The following is a 19,044-nucleotide window of genomic DNA, read 5'->3' as shown; positions in this document are numbered from 1 at the left end:
AGCTGCGCTCTCCCCGCTCCCAGCGGCTGCGCGCTGCAGCCCGCTGCCCGGTCCGATGTTAATCGCTCGATGGCCGCCTCCTGCGCTCGCCGCTTCTCCCGGCCGCGTTGGTTTGCAGCTGTGGAGCGCTGCCTCCCGGGCCCGCCCGGCCGAGGAACGGCGGGGCTGAGGCGGCCGCAGGCCGGGCCCTGCGGGCAGCGCCAGGCGGCGCCGCGCCCGCCGGCGCCTGAGGGGCGGAGCGGAGCCTCAGCCGCCGCTTCTCGGCGGCCCCCGGGCCTCGGGGCGGTGCCGGGCCTGGGGAGCGAGCGGCGGCGGCGGGAACGCAGGCGAAAGGGGCAGGGAGCAGAGCGGAACGCCTCCCCGGCTGCCGGGGGCCTGGCGATGCGGGGCGCTGCGGGCCGGGTAAACAGGCCGAGACCGTCTGCGGCCCGTCAGGTACCAGGGGGCCGCGGGCTGGGCTGCGGGCGGGCCCGGGGCTGCGGGGCCCGCCGCTGGTGCGTGGTGCCGCTGGCTGGAGCCCTGCCGCGGTCCGGGGGGTGCCGCCGGGCCCGGCCTGCGCCTTGTCCGGGCCCCGCCGCGCTCGTCGCGGTGAACTGGCGAGGGGGAGCGGCGGCAGCGAGGGCGGGGCTGAGGGCTGCGCCTCTTCGCACGCCGTGGCGTCGGTGTCCGGGGCGAGCGAGGCGAAGGAGGGGGAGAAGCACACGGGGTTTTCTGGTTTGCGGTCGTTCTCAGCGCTTGCAGCGCACGGCCTCTGGCGTCGCTGGCCGGGGAGAAACAGCCGTGCCCCGGCGTCGGCCTCTGCGGGGCTACGGCTCGGGGCGGGCGGCCTGGGGCCGGGCCGGGCAGGAATATCCTCGCGGCCCTTGCCAGCCTTGCCGTGGGAGTTTCTGTAGGGATAATGGTGCCGGACCCTTGTCTCGAAGCCTGGAGGAGTTCTGCGCTGTTACATCGCTGTTAGCCACGCTGAACCCTGCCCTGCGCCTGCTGATAAGTGCAGCTACCTACATTGTTCCAGCCATATAACGCAGTGTAATTGTTGCATGTTCTTGCCAGTGTTTTCTTTGGGAAAAAAATTACATAAGTGAAGTTTACTGTGCCTCATGGAGAACTGAGCTTTTCAACAGCACTGGAGAACAGTTTTTTCGTGTTGTAAGATTTTTTCACTTTTCTTCATGCAGCATGTTCCATCCTGAACTAAATACCTGAATTTCTTGTTACATTTAGTGATACAGGATGCTGTTTCCTTTGGTATTGTGTGCAATGGTGCTAACAGGGAGTAGTAAAGTTCAAGATGATGAATGGATTGACCCCACGGATATGCTCAATTACGATGCGGCATCAGGAACGATGCGAAGACCTTACAAGGTAGAAAAAGAAAGGGTGCATGAATACGTGTCTCTCCCAAACAGTCCTTCGGCCACATGCTGTTGAAAGATTGCCCTTAAGTCATGACATTAGAAAATGATAGAATTATGGTCTTTTTAAGGTCTTATAAGGTTACGTCTGCATCTATGCACAGAAAAGTGGTGTGTGTCCGTTGTTAAAATTGCAAGAAAAAAATAGCGATCTCTATACATAATTAGCTCAGGGCCTTTTACTGATGACTGTCTGTTGCACACTGATCAAGTCACAGGAACAGTGCTTTTTGTCTTTTCACAGGTGGTGGTTGATTTATGCAGGTTGAGGCTCCAGAAGTTATTTCTCTGACAAGTACTGGGTTAAGCAGCTCTTGCTGGTTTCTCAAGACTAGTGTTAAATATCTTGAAAATTAAGTTCCGAGCTGATAAAAGTTGGGGGAGTTAAGGTTAATGATTATATTTTACTTGAATTATCCAGTTCCCCAGTAATATGGGAATAAACCCCATTTATTGTGTGAGAGTGTTATGAAAGTCAATGGTGTTTTGTAATGCTGGCATCAGAGTTTTCAGAAGGAAGATCAGAACAGGGACTGAGTGCTGTACTGTTAATAATTTGTTAACATTGAGGAGAAGATGAAATATGAAAAGCTGGTTTTAAGAAGGTGAATCATCTCGTTTGTCTTGTACGAGGAGTGGACTCTACATATATCATGAGATGCATATTGTTTATCCAGTACATAGGTGCACACATGGCCCTGTAAACTGTTCTTGGTTGTGCGGGCACCCTTGATTTTTCACTACTAAAACTAAGTCTGAGCAATTAGCAGAAAAAATGGGATATTGTTTCAGAGCAAAGAGGAAACATGAAAGGAAAGGCATGCAACCAAGAATGGGGCTTTGTGTGTTTACTTTCAGTCTGGCTGGCTGCATGGCCAGCTGGACTTGGAATTTGGCTGGCTGGAAACTGCCCCCTTGCCTGCTGAGTCGGTTTTAGCCAGTCCGATTATCTAATCTGATGCACCACGTGGCTTGCCAGCACTCAGAGGAGGCGAAAGAGCAGGTGGGGGAGGAAAGGGCAAGACCTCACCTTTTGAAGGTAGCATGCATTTAGATAAACTTAAGGCAATTGTCCATTTGCAGCCTAAAATAACAGCAGAGAGGCAACTGGAGTATCGTTGGGAGAGTACTAGCAGCGAAGGCCAACGCTCAGTTTTTAGTTCCTTTGCGCCTTTTAAAGTGATCTGGCTATAGAAATGTAACATGGCGTACTGACCAAATTCTTTGATTCTAAAAATATGTGTTTTTCTGATGTAATTTTAGGCAAACTATCATGACTCTGAGGATAAGGCTGTGGATACAGTCAGTACCGAAATCTTATCGAGTTGTTCCAGGGAAGTAGATTCCTTGCAACAGAAGGTTTGTTATGGAACTTCGGAATATTTTCCAGCCTTTTATAGTTTGTGCTTTCTGATGCTGCTTTTCTGGATAGTATAGAACAGGCAAATTGCTGGCATAATTTGTGGGAGACCGTGCGTTATGTAGGGGGAGCCTCTTTATTCAGAGAAGAGACCGGAAGTGGTTTGAACTCCATTCCAAATTGCTGCTCTGCCTACTGAGGTCTGTTTCCAAAAATGTTTTATAGTGTAACAGAAGTTGATAGGAGCTATGTGCTTCTGTCCAGTGCCAACAGTGTAAACATGTGGTGTTGATGTTAACACCGTGCTGCCAAAAGCTAAGAAACCTGACCTTTCATTTTCAAGTTGTTCGGTTCTGTTGGATTTTAAGGGTTGGGTTGTGGGCGTAGAGAACTTGTTTGTGGCTGACTGTAATGTGCAGTGCTGCAGCTCTCGGAAGCCGCTGTGAGCCCCCCACGCTGCTTCTTCCTCTGCGATCAGGGGGATGCGGTGATGCTTGTGTAGCTACCGGGGCTCTCGCTTCCCTCAGCCGTTTGGAGACGCAACGGGATATGTCATTTTGATGTTGGTTTAGTTACTTGGTATTTTTTACAGTTCTTTTTTTTCTGATGTAGTCTTAGAATTTAAGGAGATCCAGATCTTTGGTTATCTCTGGTCTTACTGAAGTTAGTATTCAAACCGTATTGTTAGCAGATCTGAAATCTCCAGTACTGGCCAGTCCCATGGAAAGCAGTATCTTCAGCAACGGCATACACTTTTTAGCTGATGTTACTAATCATGGGATTATTGCTAAACTAAAGTGCCTCTGTTAATCTTGAGTTTAATGTGTTGGTAGGGTTTTTTTTTCTCTTATAAACAAGCTGGTTTGAGCAAGAAGTGAATAAAATGTCTTTACATTGCAGATTGCAGAATGTGAGAAGAGGAATGCCAAATCACGTGAAAGCCGTAGCTTTTATATTTTGAAGCGATACTTGAATAAGATTTTAAATGAAGCTGGAAAACTTGGCCTTGTAAGTATTTGAATGGTCATTAAAAACTAATTAGAATTCATATTACTACTTTATGTGTTTTTCACAGTTATCAAGTATTGATTAATTATTCTGGCATACTTTACATTAAAATGAAGGGAACTGAATTGCAAAGGAAAAAATGGTAGAAGTATCGCTGTTAGTTAGCAGTGTTTGCTCAGGAGAGACGGTTGACATTGGATCTGTAAAGCATCCAAAGGAAGACTACGTGAACTCAGAGTATGTATCTAAATACTTATTGCTGGGATGCAGCTGTAGTAATACCCTGTTCAGTTCATGGTAACGGCTGTTCAACTTGAAAGAGCCAGCGTTTGTTTGTATGTTGTAGACCTTTTAGGCCTTTGTTTTAGACTCTACCACATTAACTATCTAGGAATAGTAGCTTATTAGAGTTTGTATGTAAGAATCACCTTATTACTTTCTTTATTATATTGTCTTCGGAGATTTTTTTTTTCTATTCAGAGGTAGAGGAATAAATTTTTAGGAATAAACAAAATTAACATTTAACAAAGAACATTATACTTAGCAATGTAAAATTTCTTATTTCAGTATTTAATAACTTCTGTCTGTATTACCCAGCTGTGATCAGGACACACATAGCACATTAGTAATTGTTACTTGTTAATGAGAACTAGTTCTAAAATTTTAATAACAGGTGAGATAACTCACTTCATTTTTTAGGTTTTTGCTGTAGAATTGAAAGAGTGCAAATCAGTTGAATTCGTGTTTTGTATAGCTTAGAAGAATGAACGAAAATATTACAGAATCATAGTGTGCTCCCTGTCCCATGTCTTCATCCTGCAGTCAGCTTCAAAAAGGTGTTAGTACATAATGAGGGTGTATAATACAGTTTTTGCATAGGGATATGGTTTTTCGTAGGTACTTCTATTTCCAAATAAGCAGCTTTTAACCGTTGTTTTGCTTTGCTTTTAATTCAGCCTGAGGAAGACGTGGGCCACGTCCATTACGATGCTGAGATTATCCTTACAAAAATAACATATTTGGAGATCCTCAGGTTTCTCAATGAGGAAACCTGGCAGTCAGGTGCTGTGGATGATGCACTTAGTGATATTTTGATCAATTTTAAGCACCATGATTACAAGGCTTGGCACTGGAGCTTTGAAGACACTTTTGGAATTGATCTATATAATATGTTTCTGGTAAGAGAAGAAGAAAGGTTTTTTTTGTTGTTGTTTTTAATTGCTGTTTTCTCCAGTTTCTTTGAACAAGTCTAGCCAATGAATATTACCATCTTAACTCCACATGTAAAGCAGTTATTTCCTTTGTACTTGGAGAGTCAGTCTTTGTTACGTGGTTCCTGAAGGTAGAGGCGTTGTATTCACTTGAAGTAAGAATTCAAGTTTTTTGTTGCTGTGGTCATCTTTTCTTACTGTAGCTTTGTGTTTTTTTCTGGTATGCTGTCTTTTTTCTCTTCCTGTTTTTTCTATCTGTGTTGTGTGACTCGTTAGACTGTAGTACTTTCTTGTCACTTAAACTGACAACTTGCGCATTATAAATTTTCCAGATTTGTCTCTTGTTCAAATAGATGCTGAAGCTGTTGGCTTCTGCAGGAGCTAGAATATATTTTTATTGAGACAAGTATATATTTGAGGTCTTCGATTTTATAGGTTAGAGAGTTTTGTGAATTTTGTGGAAAAAAATTGTATAGTGTTGGAGAGAAGAGCATGACTGTGTGAAAATGTCATAGTCTCTAAAATGGAATTACAAAGTGCTAAGCTGAGGATCTATAATCACAGAATGGTTTGGGTTGGGAGGGACCTTTAAAGGTCATCTAGTCCAACCCCCCTGCAATGAGCAGGGACATCTTCAAGAAGATCAGGCTGCTAAGAGCCCTGTCCAACCTGACCTTGAATGTTTCCGGGAATGGGGTACCTACCACCTCTCTGGGCAACCTGTGCCAGTGTTTCACAACCCTCATTGTAAAAAATTTCTCCCTTATATCTAGTCTAAATCTACCCTCTTTTAGTTTAAAACCATTACCCCTTGTCCTATGGCAACAGGCCCTGCTAAAACATTTGTCCCTATCTTTCTTATAAGCCCCCTTTAAGTACTGAAAGGCTGCAATAAGGTCTCCCTGGAGCCTTCTCTTCTCCAGGCTCAATAACCCCAACTCTCTCAGCCTTTCCTCATAGCAGATGTGTTCCATCCCTCTGATCATTTTGTGGCCCTCCTCTGGACCCACTCCAACAGGTCCGTGTCCTTCCTGTGCTGAGGGACCAGAGCTGGATGCAGCACTCCAGGTGGGGTCTCACCAGAGCAGAGCAGAGCAGAGGGGCAGAACCACCTCCCTCGACCTGCTGGCCACGCTTCTTTTGATGCAGCCCAGGATACGGTTGGCCGTCTGGGCTGCGAGCGTACATTGTCGGCTCATGTCCAGCTTTTCATCCACCAGTACCCCTGAGTCCTTGTCTGCGTGGCTGCTCTCAATCCCTTTGTCCCCCAGCCTGTATTGATACACCGGGGGTTGCCCCGACCTGGGTGCAGGACCTTGCACTTGGCCTTGTTGAACCTCATGAGGTTCACATGGGCCCACTTCTTGAGCTTGTTCAGGGCCCTCTGGATGGCATCGTGTCCGCCAGGCGTGTCAACTGCACCACTCAGCTTGGTGTCATCTGCAAACTTGCTGAGGGTGCACTCGATCCCACTCTCTATGTCATTGATGAAGATATTAAACAGTACTGGTCCAAATATGGACACCTGAGGGAGACCACTTGTCACTGATCTCCATCTGGACATTGAGCCGTTGACCACTACCCTCTGGATGTGACCATTCAACCAATTCCTCATCCACCAAACAGTCCACCCATCAAATCCATATCTCTCCAATTTAGAGAGAAGGATGTTGTGGGGGACCATGTCAAAGTCCAGATAGACAACATCTGTAGCTCTTCCCTTGTCCACTGATGTAGTCACTCCATCATAGGAGGCCACTACGTTGATCAGGCAGGGCTTGCCTTTGGTGAAGCTGTGCTGCCTGTCTTGAATCGCCTCCCTGTCCTCCATGTGCCCTATCATAGCTTCTAGGATGATCTGTTCCATGATCTTCCCAGGCACAGAGGTGAGACTGACAGGTCGGTAGTTCCCAGGGCCCTCCTTTTTACCCTTTTTAAAAATGGGTGCAATGTTTCCCTTTTTCCAGGCACCAGGGACTTCACTGGACTGCCATGACTTTTCAAATATCATGGAGAGTAGCTTGGCAACTGCATCAGCCAGTTCCCTCAGGACTCTGGGATGCATCTCGTCAGGTCCCATAGGCTTATGTATGTTCAGGTTCCTCAGGTGGTCTCGAACCTGATCTTCTCTCACAGTGGGAGGGACTTTGCTCCCCCAGTCCCCATATTGTCCATCCACTCAAGAGGAGTGGGAAGAGAGGTTGCCAGTGAAGACTGAGGCAAAAAAGTTGCTGAGCACCTCAGCCTTCTCCTCGTCTGTTGTTACCAGTTTTCCAGTCTTGCTCATTGTGGGGGTTAGCTTTCTTTGACCTTCCTTTCTGGCTGACGTACCTGTAGAAGCCCTTGTTGTTATTCTTTGCATCCCTTGCCAAGTTCAGCTCCAGCTGTGCCTTGGCCTTCCTGATCCCATCCCTACACAAGCAGGCAGCGTCCCTATAGTCTTCCCAGTATTCCTATCCCTGCTTCCGCTGCCTGTGCATTTCCTTCTTGCCCTTCAGTTTGACCAGCAGGTCTCGACTCATCCATGCTGATTTCTTGCCTTCCTTTCCTGATTTCTTACCCCTGGGGATTGAGAGCTCTTGCGCCCTGTGGAAAGCATCCTTAAAGGTCTGCCAGCTCTGTTCCGCTCCTTTGTCCCTGAGGGTGGTTTCCCAGGGGGCCCTATTGACTAACTCCTTGAAGAGCTGGAAGTTTGCTTTCCTAAAATTTCAGGGTCCTGACTTTACTCTTCGCCTGACCTGTATCCTTCAGGACTGTGAACTCCACCAGTGCATGATGACTGCAGCCCAGGCTGCCCCCAGTCTTGGCATCACCAATTAGCTCACTTGTGTTGGTACAGTATTGCAGCCCCTCTGGTAGGGCTGTCTATTACCTGGCTTAAGAAGTTATCCTCAGTGCATTCCAGGAGTCTCCTGGCTTGCCTGCAGCTTGCCGTGCTATTTTTCCAGCAGATGTCGGGGTGGTTGAAGTCCCCCAGCAGGACGAGAGCCTGTGAGCGTGATGCCTCCTGTCACTGGAGTAAGAAGGCTTCATCAATAGGCTCCCCTTGATCAGGTGGCCCGTAGTAGCCATCAGCCACAAGGTTCCCTCTGTTGCCTCAGTCTCTGATTCTTACCTATAAGCTTTCAGCCTGCTTGTGGCTGTTCTTCAGAGACAGCTCTTCACACTCGATCCGTTTCTTGATGTAGAGGGTGACCCCTCCGCCCCTCCTTCCTGGCCTGTCCCTTCTGAACAGCCTGTAGACACCGATAGCCACGTTCCAGTCGGCTGAAGCTTATCCAGTTGGATAAGCTGAAGCTCTCTGAATAAATCTTTACAATTCAGAATATGCTAACATTTTATGCTAACATGATCTTGAAAGTAGCCTGTCTAGTTTTGAGGGGGTCCGTGGAAGCCAAATGAAAAAAGCAAGCTGTCAGTAGTGTAACCTCACGTTAGGGGTCCTCGGATGGAAAGAGATTGTAAAGTGCTTCTCTGAAGTCTTGCTGCTGTTAGCCAGACTGTAACCAAACTGCAGGAGTGGGCAGCAGCGGTTCTGTGGTTCATACCAGGCACGTACTACGCAAGCACTGAATTACATCAATTTTGTAATTTTAAAGTACGGTAGGTAATGTGATAAATATCATAAAGAAGAAATAACTAAATATCACAAGAGAGAAATGGGCAACTGCAATGTAAGGCTGTGATAGGAGTGACTACAAGTAATGCCATGAAACTTCTGCCTTGTACTGCTGCAGATACGCTGTGAAAGCAAGGAAAGAGTCTCTCAACTGTTCTGTGTAAATGACACTAGTAAAAACAAAAGTTGGAAGTTCCTTCATGTGTACTGGCAGTAAGCTTGGAAAATTCCAAATCTGGAACATAATTTTTTCCTGTTTTCTTTTTCAGATACTCTTGTGCTTAGTGTGCATTGTAATTTTAATAGCTACAGAGCTCTGGACACGTATTCATTGGTTTGTTCAGCTAAAACGTGTTTTATTAATAAGTTTTCTCATCAGTTTTGCATGGAATTGGCTTTACTTGTATAAGGTAAGTTGTTCTGAAATCCTAATGGCTTTTAGGCTTCATATTTTACATTTATGAGGGAGTTAACATTTTTTAGTTCCTTTAGTTAGTTTATATAAAGCAATAATTGACTGCAAAATAAATAAAGGGATGAACGTTTTACTTTGCATATTGACGGGTGTATTAGGCTTAAAGAACAACAAAAGAAACCTTGTCAGCTTTTGTCCTGCCGCAAAGGTGCACAAAATTCATAAAGCAGTAGAACTGTGGTTTCACTGCATGGGCAAGGGAGACATGAACTCTGTCTAAAGCAGCTTGGTAGAAAAGTCTTAGGAAAATATATTGTGGGTTTTTTTGTTTGTTTTTTTTTTTTCTTTCTCAGAATTCCCTGGCTGAAACTATATTTAACGTGTGATAGACCAGAGATAAATGCTTCATTTATATTTAACGTGTGATAGACCAGAGATAAATGCTTCATTAATGGTGACAAAGTAGCTGACTGCATGGTATTGGTTTTAATGAGGGGGAATTTATGCTGCTAGGTCATAGCCTAACCACAAAGTTTCAGTCCTCGCATCTTGTCATTGGAATTTAAGTGTAGCTTGTCAGACCCAGGAATAGTGGAGTGCCAGAGAGCAGGATTGCTCTTGAACATGAGTGGAGTGCCATGCAGAGGACTCAATCTGAGTCCGTGAAGAATGTCAGTTTTTCAACAGATGATTTGACTTAATTTTTTCTATTTTATTGTCGGTTGCAAACTGTAAGGCAAAATTATAATGAATACAGGTATTTGGTAATGGGAATTATTTAAAAAATAAAAGAGAATGTCCTGACGTTTTAATTAGTAATTGCATGGCAGCTGTCTCTATTTTTAATCCAGAAACACTTTAAGGAAACAAGGTGTCAGATTACTTTTACCCTGAACTTGTGTCTTTGAATATTGAAGTTTGCTCTTTTAGTAATTCAGACTCCATTTGGAGAATAACTCTGAGGTAGCCATCTCGGTAGCTTTTAGCCATTCCCAGGAAGTACTTAGAATTTAACTCTGTTAAGTTGTTCAGGTAGCAAACTTTCCTTCATACAGATTTACCTGGGTAGTTACCCAAACCTGCTAAGAGCAAACATCGTTAGCTCAGGTGCAGTGCTGCATGGACGCAGGGGTTCTGTGCCCAGCACCACCTTGGTTTATGTTTTACAAGTGTTTCTTCTCCTCCTGCAGCTGGCCTTTGCGCAGCATCAAGCAGAAATTGCGAAAATGGGGCAGTTTGATAACGTCTGTGCTGAGAAGTTGGACTGGGGGGAAAGTCTTATTGGTAAATACTTGTTTTATTATTTTGTAATAGTATTTAAGATCACAAAATATTCAGTAATAGTATCCAAGAATACTCTTAATTTAGTCATGAGTAGTACATTGAATCTGCCTCAGCAAATCATGTGGTTTTACCATTTTTCCATTCCACAAGACTTTCTTTTCTAGGCCTTTGAAAGAGAGCTGATCACAAATCTGTGCTTAGAGCATGTCAGTGTTACTTCTAGGCAGTGGTTTTCCTTATAACTTACCCTGTGAGCGTTTCCCCAGCTCCCCTCCCCCAGTACCATGCAGTGGTGTTTATTGAAGATAGGAGGGCAGAATTCAAGAAAAAAATTATTCTTTTTTTCCCCCCCATCTTCCAGGCCTGCAAGTACAATGGACTTCAGAAATTAGGTCTGTAGCTACTTAACTCTAGTGTTCCTCTGTTTTACAGAGAAAGCTGATTTTTTTTATTAGCTGCTATTTGTTATCCAGTGCTATACCAGGTAGATTAAAGACGGCAACTCTTAATGAGTGCTTGTTATGGTCTTCCCTTTAGAATTTATTGGCTGTGATTGCTCTGTTTACATCAAATTTCAATGGTTTATGTTCTGACTGCGCTATAAAACAAACTGTGGAAACACTGATGTCATAAATTACTTGTTTATAACTGTATTGGGTTTGTGTGGCAGGGTTTTGGTAGCGGGGGGGCTACAGGGGTGGCTTCTGTGAGAAGCTGCTAGAAGCTTCCCCCATGTCCGACAGAGCCAATGCCAGCTGGCTCCAAGATGGACCCACCGCTGGCCAAGGCCAAGCCCATCAGTGACGGTGGTAGCGCCTCTGGGGTAAAGTATTTAAGAAGGGGGAAAAAAGCTTCTGCATGGTAGCAACAGCAGTCAGAAGAGAGGAGTGAGAATATGTGAGAGGAACAGCCCTGCAGACACCAAGGCCAGTGAGGAAAGAGGGGGAGGAGGTGCTCCAGGCGCCGGAGCAGAGATTCCCCTGCAGCCCATGGGGAAGACCATGGGGAGGCAGGCTGTGCCCCTGCAGCCCATGGAGGTTAATGGTGAGCAGATACCCACCTGCAGCCTGGGGAGGACCCCACACCAGAGCAGGTGGATGCCCAAAGGAGGCTGTGACCCTGTGGGAAGCCCAGGCTGGAGCAGGTTTGCTGGCAGGACCTGTGACCCCATGGGGGACCCACGCTGGAGCAGTCTGTTCCTGAAGGACTGCACCCCATGGGAGGGACCCATGCTGGAGCAGTTTGTGAGGAACTGCAGCCCATGGGAAGGACTCATGATAGAGAAGTTCACAGAGAACTGTCTCCCGTGGGAGGGACCCCACGCTGGAGCAGGGGAGGAGTGTGAGGAGCCCTCCCCCTGAGGAGGAAGGAGCAGCAGAGACAACGTGTGATGAACTGACCACAACCCCCATTCCCTGTGCGGCTGGGGGGAGGAGGTAGAGAAATTGCGGGTGAAGTTGAGCCCAGGAAGAAGGGAGGGGTGGGTGAAAGGTGTTTTTAAGATTTGGTTTTACTTCTCATTACCTTACTCTGCTTGGATTGGTAATAAAGTAAGCGAATTTCCCCAAGCTGAGTCTGTTTTGCCCGTGAGGGTAATTGGTGGATGATCTCTCTCTGCCCTCATCTCGACCCACGAGCCTTTCGTTGTATTCTCTCTCCCCTGTCCAGCTGAGGAGGGGAGTGATAGAGCGGCTTTGGTGGGCACCTGGCATCCAGCCAGGGTCAACCCACCACAATAACTTAAAAGTTCCCTTAAGGAGTAAGGTTTTCTGCTTATAACTGCTTATAACTAAAAGAGTCTCTTGAAATCTAGCAAGCGAAATAGACATTTTACTTGCAGCCTGGCAGATGAGTAATAACGCTCAGAATTACTACTGTCTCAGTAGCTGTGGACAAGATGTGCTAGATAATAGTTCCCACAGATGCGACTTATTTTTCTTCTGAGGCTTCTAGGGACTAAGTTCATCTAATAAGGAGAATTTTCTTGACTAACTGTGGGAAAACCTCAGTTTCTTTCATTCCAGCCTTCCCTCTCCTTCCTGCATCCCCATGACTGGACAAACTACACTGCCAAGCTAATTTCAGATTTTTAAAAATAAATCTGAGCTTTGAACCACGTCTAGAAGAGTTCTCTTCCATCTGTGATTGAAATGCTACTTTCTTTTACAGCTGTGTCATAAAATATATTTTTAATGGTAGTAAAAATATGTCTCTGCTTTGACTACAGAATGGCTCAGAAGTAAATGGACGTTCCAGGATGATCCCTGTCAGAAGTACTATGAAACTCTGCTAGTAAATCCTGTTTTGCTGGTTCCACCCACAAAGGTATATGCCCAGCCTAAGGAGACTTCATGTTGATGTCTGCCATCAGTGACAACGCTACTTTTCTATTTGTATTTTTCTAGGCATTGGCAATTACTTTCACCAATTTTGTAACTGAGCCTTTGAAGTACGTAGGACAAGGTATTGGTGAATTCATCAAAGCGCTTATGAAGGAGATACCATTTATTCTGCAGGTTCCGGTGCTAATTATCATGGCTCTGGCTGTCCTGGTTTGTATAGATTTATCTTCTATTTAAAAGCTCAGTTTTATTTTTTATATATTAAACTTATTTATATTTAGGTATTATTATCTATTATATTCTTTCTTTCTTATTTATACTACTGAAGAGATTTCTTAGCACAGATGGAATTATTTCTACAAGGGAATTTTTTCTTGATAAAGTCTTTCTAGTGCAGTTGGTTTAGCAATTAAAATAGGTAAGTTTGTATTTAAACCGCATCTCTCCCCCCCTCCCCAGGCGGGATAAACCAGCATTGAACTGCTTGAAATCTTAGACTCTACGACAGTTTATTGCAGCTTAGTTCCCGTTTCTTCTTTGTGTCATTACACAGTGATGCATATAATTGGCATTTTGTATATGAAAGCATTGAGTTAGAGTCTTCAGCATCTTTACTGTAGCACCAAAGAAGAACTACATCCAGTCTGGCAGTTCCGGCAGCGCGGTCGGGCTGCAGAAAGCTTGGACGTTATTGTAGCCATTCTGATCGCCTGAGCTTGTCTTTCAGCGTTTTTCAGATATGTGGCTTTGAATTCTGTGTGAAAACTACAGGCTGCAAATATTTGGTGTTCTGTTCTTCCCCCCCCCAGGCTTTCTGCTATGGTGCAGGATCATCAGTGTCGATGTTAAGATACTTAACACCTTCTCAAAAGAAAAGTCTTCCTCCACCTGACAGTCAACGGGAGAGAATAGACTTTGGGCAATACGACGGGAGTAAATCAGATGGCTATTATTCGCAGAAGCTTCCTTACATTTGTAGAGGACCTTACGACAGAGGAGACGCTCCTGTGAGACCAGGGAATGGCAGCAGGCGGCCTGACATCGGGCACAGGAGCAATGAACCAGATACGCAAGTAGAAGAGCCTCGCAAACCGGAGCCTGTGTCCGGTGTATGTTAGTCCTGGTGCTCTTTGAGCTGGGATTAAATTTCATAGATTTCAGTGTCATCTGCTAGAACACATTTAAACAACAAGCTTAACCCAAATCTTGGGGAGAGAGGAGTTAGTTAAGGAAGTACCTGGTCCCCTATAGAACAATTTGGTATTGGTATCTTGGGCGTGTTTTGTTCTGGAAAAATACTGTGCAATGGCTAACTGTGGCAGGAAACTACTGAATTAAAACTCTTTATAGTAAAGACTTAAATAACTTCTGTTTTGAGAGATCAGTACTTATGTCAGCCTGGGCAATAATGATTACCCATAGAGGAAAGGCGGGCAAAAAAAGCAGTGCTGACTTTCCTGTAAACTATAGAAAAACAAACAGCCTTAGACTCCAGGTGGTGCTTATTTACATGTACTGCTTCCCCAGGGAAAAACCAAACAAACAGTCATGCTTTGGGGTGCCCCTTGAGCTGAGACGCAGCTGCAGCAAGAGATGCCATCACTTCGGATTGCTTGCTTAATAGCTTATTATTGATTTTTACAGAATAGATGGCACACTGAGTCTGAAGTTTGTAGACTAGAAACTATCACAGCTGAAAACTCTACTGAAGAACATGCACTTGAGCAGCAGAAGCAGGAGGCAGGCAAAGCAGAGCGAGAGACTGGAGAAAATTGTGATCCTAATAAAAACCTAGAAGGGAAAAGTTCTGCAGTGGAACCATGTGAAGAGAAGGAAAAGAGCAGCTCACGGGACTCGCAGGAAGGAGACTAAGGAAGCCCCAGGCTGTAAGTTTTGTCTCGTCTTTAGTTGTCACATACTCCCTATTTCTGCTCTAGTTCTCAAATGTAGAAAAGAGACCATCGGTAAGCTGATGGGAGCTTGTCTTTGGTCAGAGCATTAGTAAGCATAGCTGTAAGGAGGGGTGTTAAAAAGGGAGAGACTGAGTATATGTACTACTGCTGGACTTTGAAGTAAATGTGTTAAGTAAGATAATGCAACTTTAATTGGCCAAGAAGACAGGCTCGTGGGTGCTGCTGCTGGTTTGAAATCAAGTTTGTGTCCTAAGTTTTGAGTAAAACTAGCTATTCTGTGGTGGGAAAGCACTGATACGCTCTGATCTAGCAAACATAAGCCTAACCAGGTAACTGTCAAAGTTGCTGATATTCATATAATTCACAAAAGACTAACTGCAGTTCAACTAGAAGTCTCAGGACTATCTTTGGTTTGTATTCTTTAAACTCACTCTGAAGTAAGTAGCATTGCTGCTTGTCAGCTCAGTCGTAGGACAGCTTGATGATTTTCTTCTAGTTCCGTAATTTGCAGAGGAGTGAGAAGCTGATGTTGTGTCAGATTGTTTTTTAGGGCAATCCAAAGCTGACCAGGGAATGGGAAGCACTAAATAAAAGTACTGAAGATCAGCAGGATAAACTGATGGTAACACATGGCGTTGGAAGAATATTGTGTTGTTTTTCCTTAAAAGCAGGAGGAGAGTTTCAGTAGAAATCAGCGTTGAGTGCTAAAAAAGCTGCAAGAGAATCTTGGTAAAACTTTCAGTAACTGTAAAATAGTTCTTGAATTACGTGCAGCCTGTGTCTATTTAACGATTCTTACAATGCCATTTTACTCCGAAGCTAAAATTAACCCTAGATTCTTCTCTAGGGGTATAATGCTTCAATTAAAAGTTTGCATCACTTCATTTACAAATACCTGAAGGGTGAACAGTTTGCCACCTTTGGTGTTAAAGTCAGCGGCTTCTAACTCAGGATACCTACGCTTAAAACACCATACAGCCCTCAGGCTGCCCAAGCATTACCTCAGTGCAGGCGTTCTACCGAGGGGAAGACTAAGTTACAACTGTTGTTCCCAAGAACTACCCCAGCATAGCACGTCCTTACCAAGAGAAGAAGTAGCTGAGGTCAAGTAATAAGCAGCATACATAAGTTTACTGTTTGTAACATTTTAAATTCAGTTACTGCAGGAATTGCCTGAGGGCCGCCGTAGTTCCTGCCAGGCACCTACCACCCCTGGGATTCCCTGCTGCATGGACACTGCTGGTGGTGGACAGGGACCACACAACCTATAGAACAGCACTGGCAGCCATGCCTTAAAAAGGAGTATATCTTCCTAAAAAATTCTTCTGATTGTAAAACTGTGCTGAGTAGTACAGGAAACACTTAACTAAATATTACCAAAAAACCCCAGCGTGTTTTGAAAAGACTATTTTTGTATTAAACAGAATTAAAACTAGGGTTTGATTTTTTTAATTTTTTCTTTTTGTAAGAAGAACGAGTGCAGAAACACAGTTTGGAAAACACAAAGACAGTCTGAGTACTGAAGCGGTTTCTCAAATTTTTTTTTATTTTTACAAAAAGTATAAAAGAAAACAGGACCTTTTTCCAGGGAGGTCCAAATCAGGAAAAAAAATGATCAAGTTTTCTTTAAAAAGAACATACAAATTTAGGTCTTACGCTAGACGGAGACAGTGGTAGAATCCACACATCAGCAATGAGAATACCTTAACAGGGAAAAAAATTAGTTTTAATGTTCATAGACTAGAGGCAGTTAAGAGGGAGATACAGTGATCAGTATCTCAGACGCCGCTAAAAGCAGCTGCCAACTGCAGAGAGCAGCAGCAACTCTAACTACGGGTCATGAGTGTGATGCTGCTGCGATTTATACAAAAAATGATTAGAAAGGGGACAAAACTACTAATTGCAGTCTTCTGTACAAAGGCATGTATGTTCTTCCAGCAAACAAAAATGACACCTAAGATGCTACTGTACAGTACGTGCCTGTTTCTTTCTTCAGCTAGAATTTGGTCCCTTTATAGTTAGTTGAGGGTAGATGGACTCTTTGTTCATCCATTCTTTTAGCTTGTGATCGTAAAATCAGGCTGAAGAAATCTTCATCTGGCACAGTTGGGCCTTTTGCAGATGATGGAGGAGCACATCGTTGATCATCCAGTCTGGAACCCTACAGACAGACCAAGCAATAATATTTACAGGAATATATATAATAAAATAAGTGAACAATAGAAGTGAAAAATAACTAAAAGCTTCTGTTTTCAGATTTAAAGCTATTACAAGGATTTAATTTTTAAGTTTTGTTTCAAGTTAAACTTCTCAAATTAAATTAGTAAGTTAAGAGTGCAAGTGTAGCTAAAATGGTTCCTCCGAACCACCTGTCCACATGTATCCGAAAATAAACCCCCCAATTCAGTTCTTGTTCATACTGCAGAATGAAATTTAAGTGCCCTTTGTTCAGAAGAAGAATTTTAGCATTAGTACCTGGTATTTCTAGTCTCATACAACAGAAAATATGTTTGTCTTCCTTTCCTTATACAGGGAGTAAAAATCGGGCACACTGTTGTCAGATTTGGAAAGGCAGTATTGAGAGAAAGTCTTTCTCCAAACTGACAAGGCTCTGGTACGTTTTGGTTACAAGGTCAAGGAGCAGTTCCCTTAACACCTCCGAGATGGTTTCTGTGCTCCTTCCGCACAGCCACCTGCTCCTGGTCAGATTGTACAAGTATGGGCCTGTCACCACCCTCGGTCTGGCCCTGGGCTGCACCCATCTCCGGTAGCGCCTTCGCCTTAGCTGGGAATGAGGATTTCTCAGCAGCAACAGGCTGCTGCCGAGCGAGCCAGAGGGTCGCTTCAGAAAGGCCTGGCTTTCGGTGTTCGCTACGAAGAGAGGATGGACCTTGAACAGAGGCATTTTTGAGAGAAAAAGTCTCAAGAATCGGCTACCCTTTTGTGCTTCTGTTTAAAGCAGCAGCGTCCGTAATGACTGAGGGGATGAAATTTTTCCATTCCGTTCTCAATAAGCACAGTCAGCCATCGTGTTACGTTTGCTACACATAGTGCACGTGAAGAGACAAAAATCTCTCAATTCTTTGCTTGACTCAAAGAAGTAAACAGACAAGCTGCTAAAACAGAACATGCTATTTCATCAGGTTGATGAACGCGGTCATTGTAGACTCAATTCCAGGTGCCGCTTCCCACCCAAGCTAACATACTTACTTACCTTTGGAGAACTCAGTATCTGAATTTTGTGTTTTGAGATCCTTATCAACCCATCAGGTAAAACACCAAGCCTTTTTAATTAAATTCTCTTTCCTCCAATTGGTATATATACCATGCTCTACCTGACAATCGGACACCTCACGTGTGTATTGCCATGAACTACTATTTAAACTTAACAGAATCTGAATGATGATCACTATAGCCACCAAAACTTTGATACTGAATTCTTTCACTTGGTAAGTTAGGATTGCTGGTGTATCAGGTGCCCTCCTAACAAGCCAGATCTAAATACATTTTCTTAAAAACATTTTACATACTCCTTTTAATACTCCTCACTTGTTTCCCTTCAGCATTGGTTACTTTAAATGGTTAACATGGTATAAATACCAAAATTGCACTTACTAGACACTGGATAATTTGGAGAAAAAAAAATTTAAAAAATTGTAAAAAAAATCCCAAACCTTGGAAAAAAAATTCCTTATTTTTTGTTCTCTGTTCTTCCTTATCTGCCAAATCAATCTGTTTCTTAAACCACATGATAAACATGGTAGAAGGAGGATGCACAAATCAAATCCTCGAAGCCTCAGAATCTGAAGAATTTCTGTCAAAAACTTACCTGACATTTTATCAATATATCAAAGAAGTCGTCATCCAGTTCTCTGTTGTTACTTGCCATGAGGTGACCCAGGACGGACTGACTGTTGTGTTGATTGAGACGAAGACCAGGTAGATTACTAAAGCTAGCACGTTGGTCATCTAGCCGGCGGCTCTGGGAGCTAGCGAGTAGGTCTAGAAATTCATCTGTGTGGGGTGAGACTAAAGAAGTAGAAAAGGCTGGGGAGGAGGAAAAAAAAAAAGTTAGCCTAGAAATAAGTTCCTTTCCATAGTAAGTCTTGCATGCAAATACATTTTTGAAGTAGTATTTGACAGGAACTAAAGTCAGATATGGATTTTACTTTTCAACAATTACATTTTCTCATTGTTTTAGGTGGAGTAGAGGATGTTGCCACTGAAGCAGCTGAGAATCTGTTCTTCTCCTGGAAGTAGCACCTCTGATCATCCATCCTGTTACTCTGGAATCGGCTCAGCAGATCAAAGAACCCTTCATCCGCCATTGTCTCTCGACTGTTTTTCTGAAGAGGAGAGAAGCATTAGGGGTATTTTGAACTGAAGAGTGCCTAAAACTAGACAACTGCATCACAGTTTCAGTCCAGTAAAATGTTTGGTATTTGCATATCTGAAATGCATTAAATGAATTTTTTTA

General features: G+C 44.0%; 2 protein-coding genes across 11 annotated transcripts in view; one reads left to right on the top strand and one right to left on the bottom strand.

The window, feature by feature from the left end:
• Positions 1-277: 277 nt before the first annotated feature.
• Positions 278-18,906, top strand: CLCC1 (chloride channel CLIC like 1). Of its 6 annotated transcripts, none has more exons than XR_014228210.1 (13): positions 278-435; positions 1,225-1,365; positions 2,679-2,774; positions 3,676-3,783; positions 4,740-4,961; positions 8,883-9,023; positions 10,219-10,312; positions 12,540-12,637; positions 12,718-12,864; positions 13,464-13,763; positions 14,299-14,540; positions 17,100-17,837; positions 18,769-18,851. XR_014228210.1 is itself a non-coding variant. In XM_082312310.1 (12 exons), exons 2-11 carry the CDS (start codon positions 1,234-1,236, stop codon positions 14,524-14,526), a joined length of 1,566 nt encoding a protein of 521 aa, XP_082168436.1. In that variant the 5' UTR covers positions 278-435; positions 1,225-1,233; the 3' UTR covers positions 14,527-14,540; positions 18,769-18,906. The 6 variants fall into 6 exon arrangements, 4 of the variants coding, with proteins under 4 accessions (XP_082168436.1, XP_082168439.1, XP_082168438.1 ...); XR_014228211.1 differs by lacking the exon at positions 18,769-18,851 and adding an exon at positions 18,332-18,370; XM_082312310.1 differs by lacking the exon at positions 17,100-17,837 and having other exon boundaries at positions 18,769-18,906.
• Positions 16,135-19,044, bottom strand: part of GPSM2 (G protein signaling modulator 2) — a 32,687-nt gene continuing 29,777 nt past the window's right edge. For all 5 annotated transcript variants that reach the window (XM_082312292.1, XM_082312294.1, XM_082312290.1 and 2 more), the window contains 3 exons: positions 18,751-18,913; positions 18,397-18,614; positions 16,135-16,728 (listed from right to left, as the gene is read on the bottom strand). In XM_082312292.1, coding sequence (XP_082168418.1) covers positions 16,564-16,728; positions 18,397-18,614; positions 18,751-18,913 — 546 coding nt within the window. In that variant the 3' untranslated portion in view covers positions 16,135-16,563. The remainder of the gene's footprint in view (positions 16,729-18,396; positions 18,615-18,750; positions 18,914-19,044) is intronic.

Source organism: Platalea leucorodia (genome assembly GCF_965183815.1).
Source record: "Platalea leucorodia genome assembly, chromosome: 5".
In the NCBI taxonomy this organism is placed as follows: Eukaryota; Metazoa; Chordata; class Aves; order Pelecaniformes; family Threskiornithidae; genus Platalea; species Platalea leucorodia.
The sequence above is the reverse complement of the archived record's forward strand: the minus strand, read 5'-3'. Positions and strand labels throughout refer to the sequence as shown.

Coding starts and splice junctions, on each gene's coding strand:
- CLCC1 (XM_082312310.1), top strand. CDS start 1,234: ATGCTGTTTCCTTTGGTATTGTGTGCAATGGTGCTAACAGGGAGTAGT. Junction 2,775..3,675: donor TAGATTCCTTGCAACAGAAG/GTTTGTTATGGA, acceptor TTTACATTGCAG/ATTGCAGAATGTGAGAAGAG. Junction 12,865..13,463: donor TCATGGCTCTGGCTGTCCTG/GTTTGTATAGAT, acceptor TCCCCCCCCCAG/GCTTTCTGCTATGGTGCAGG.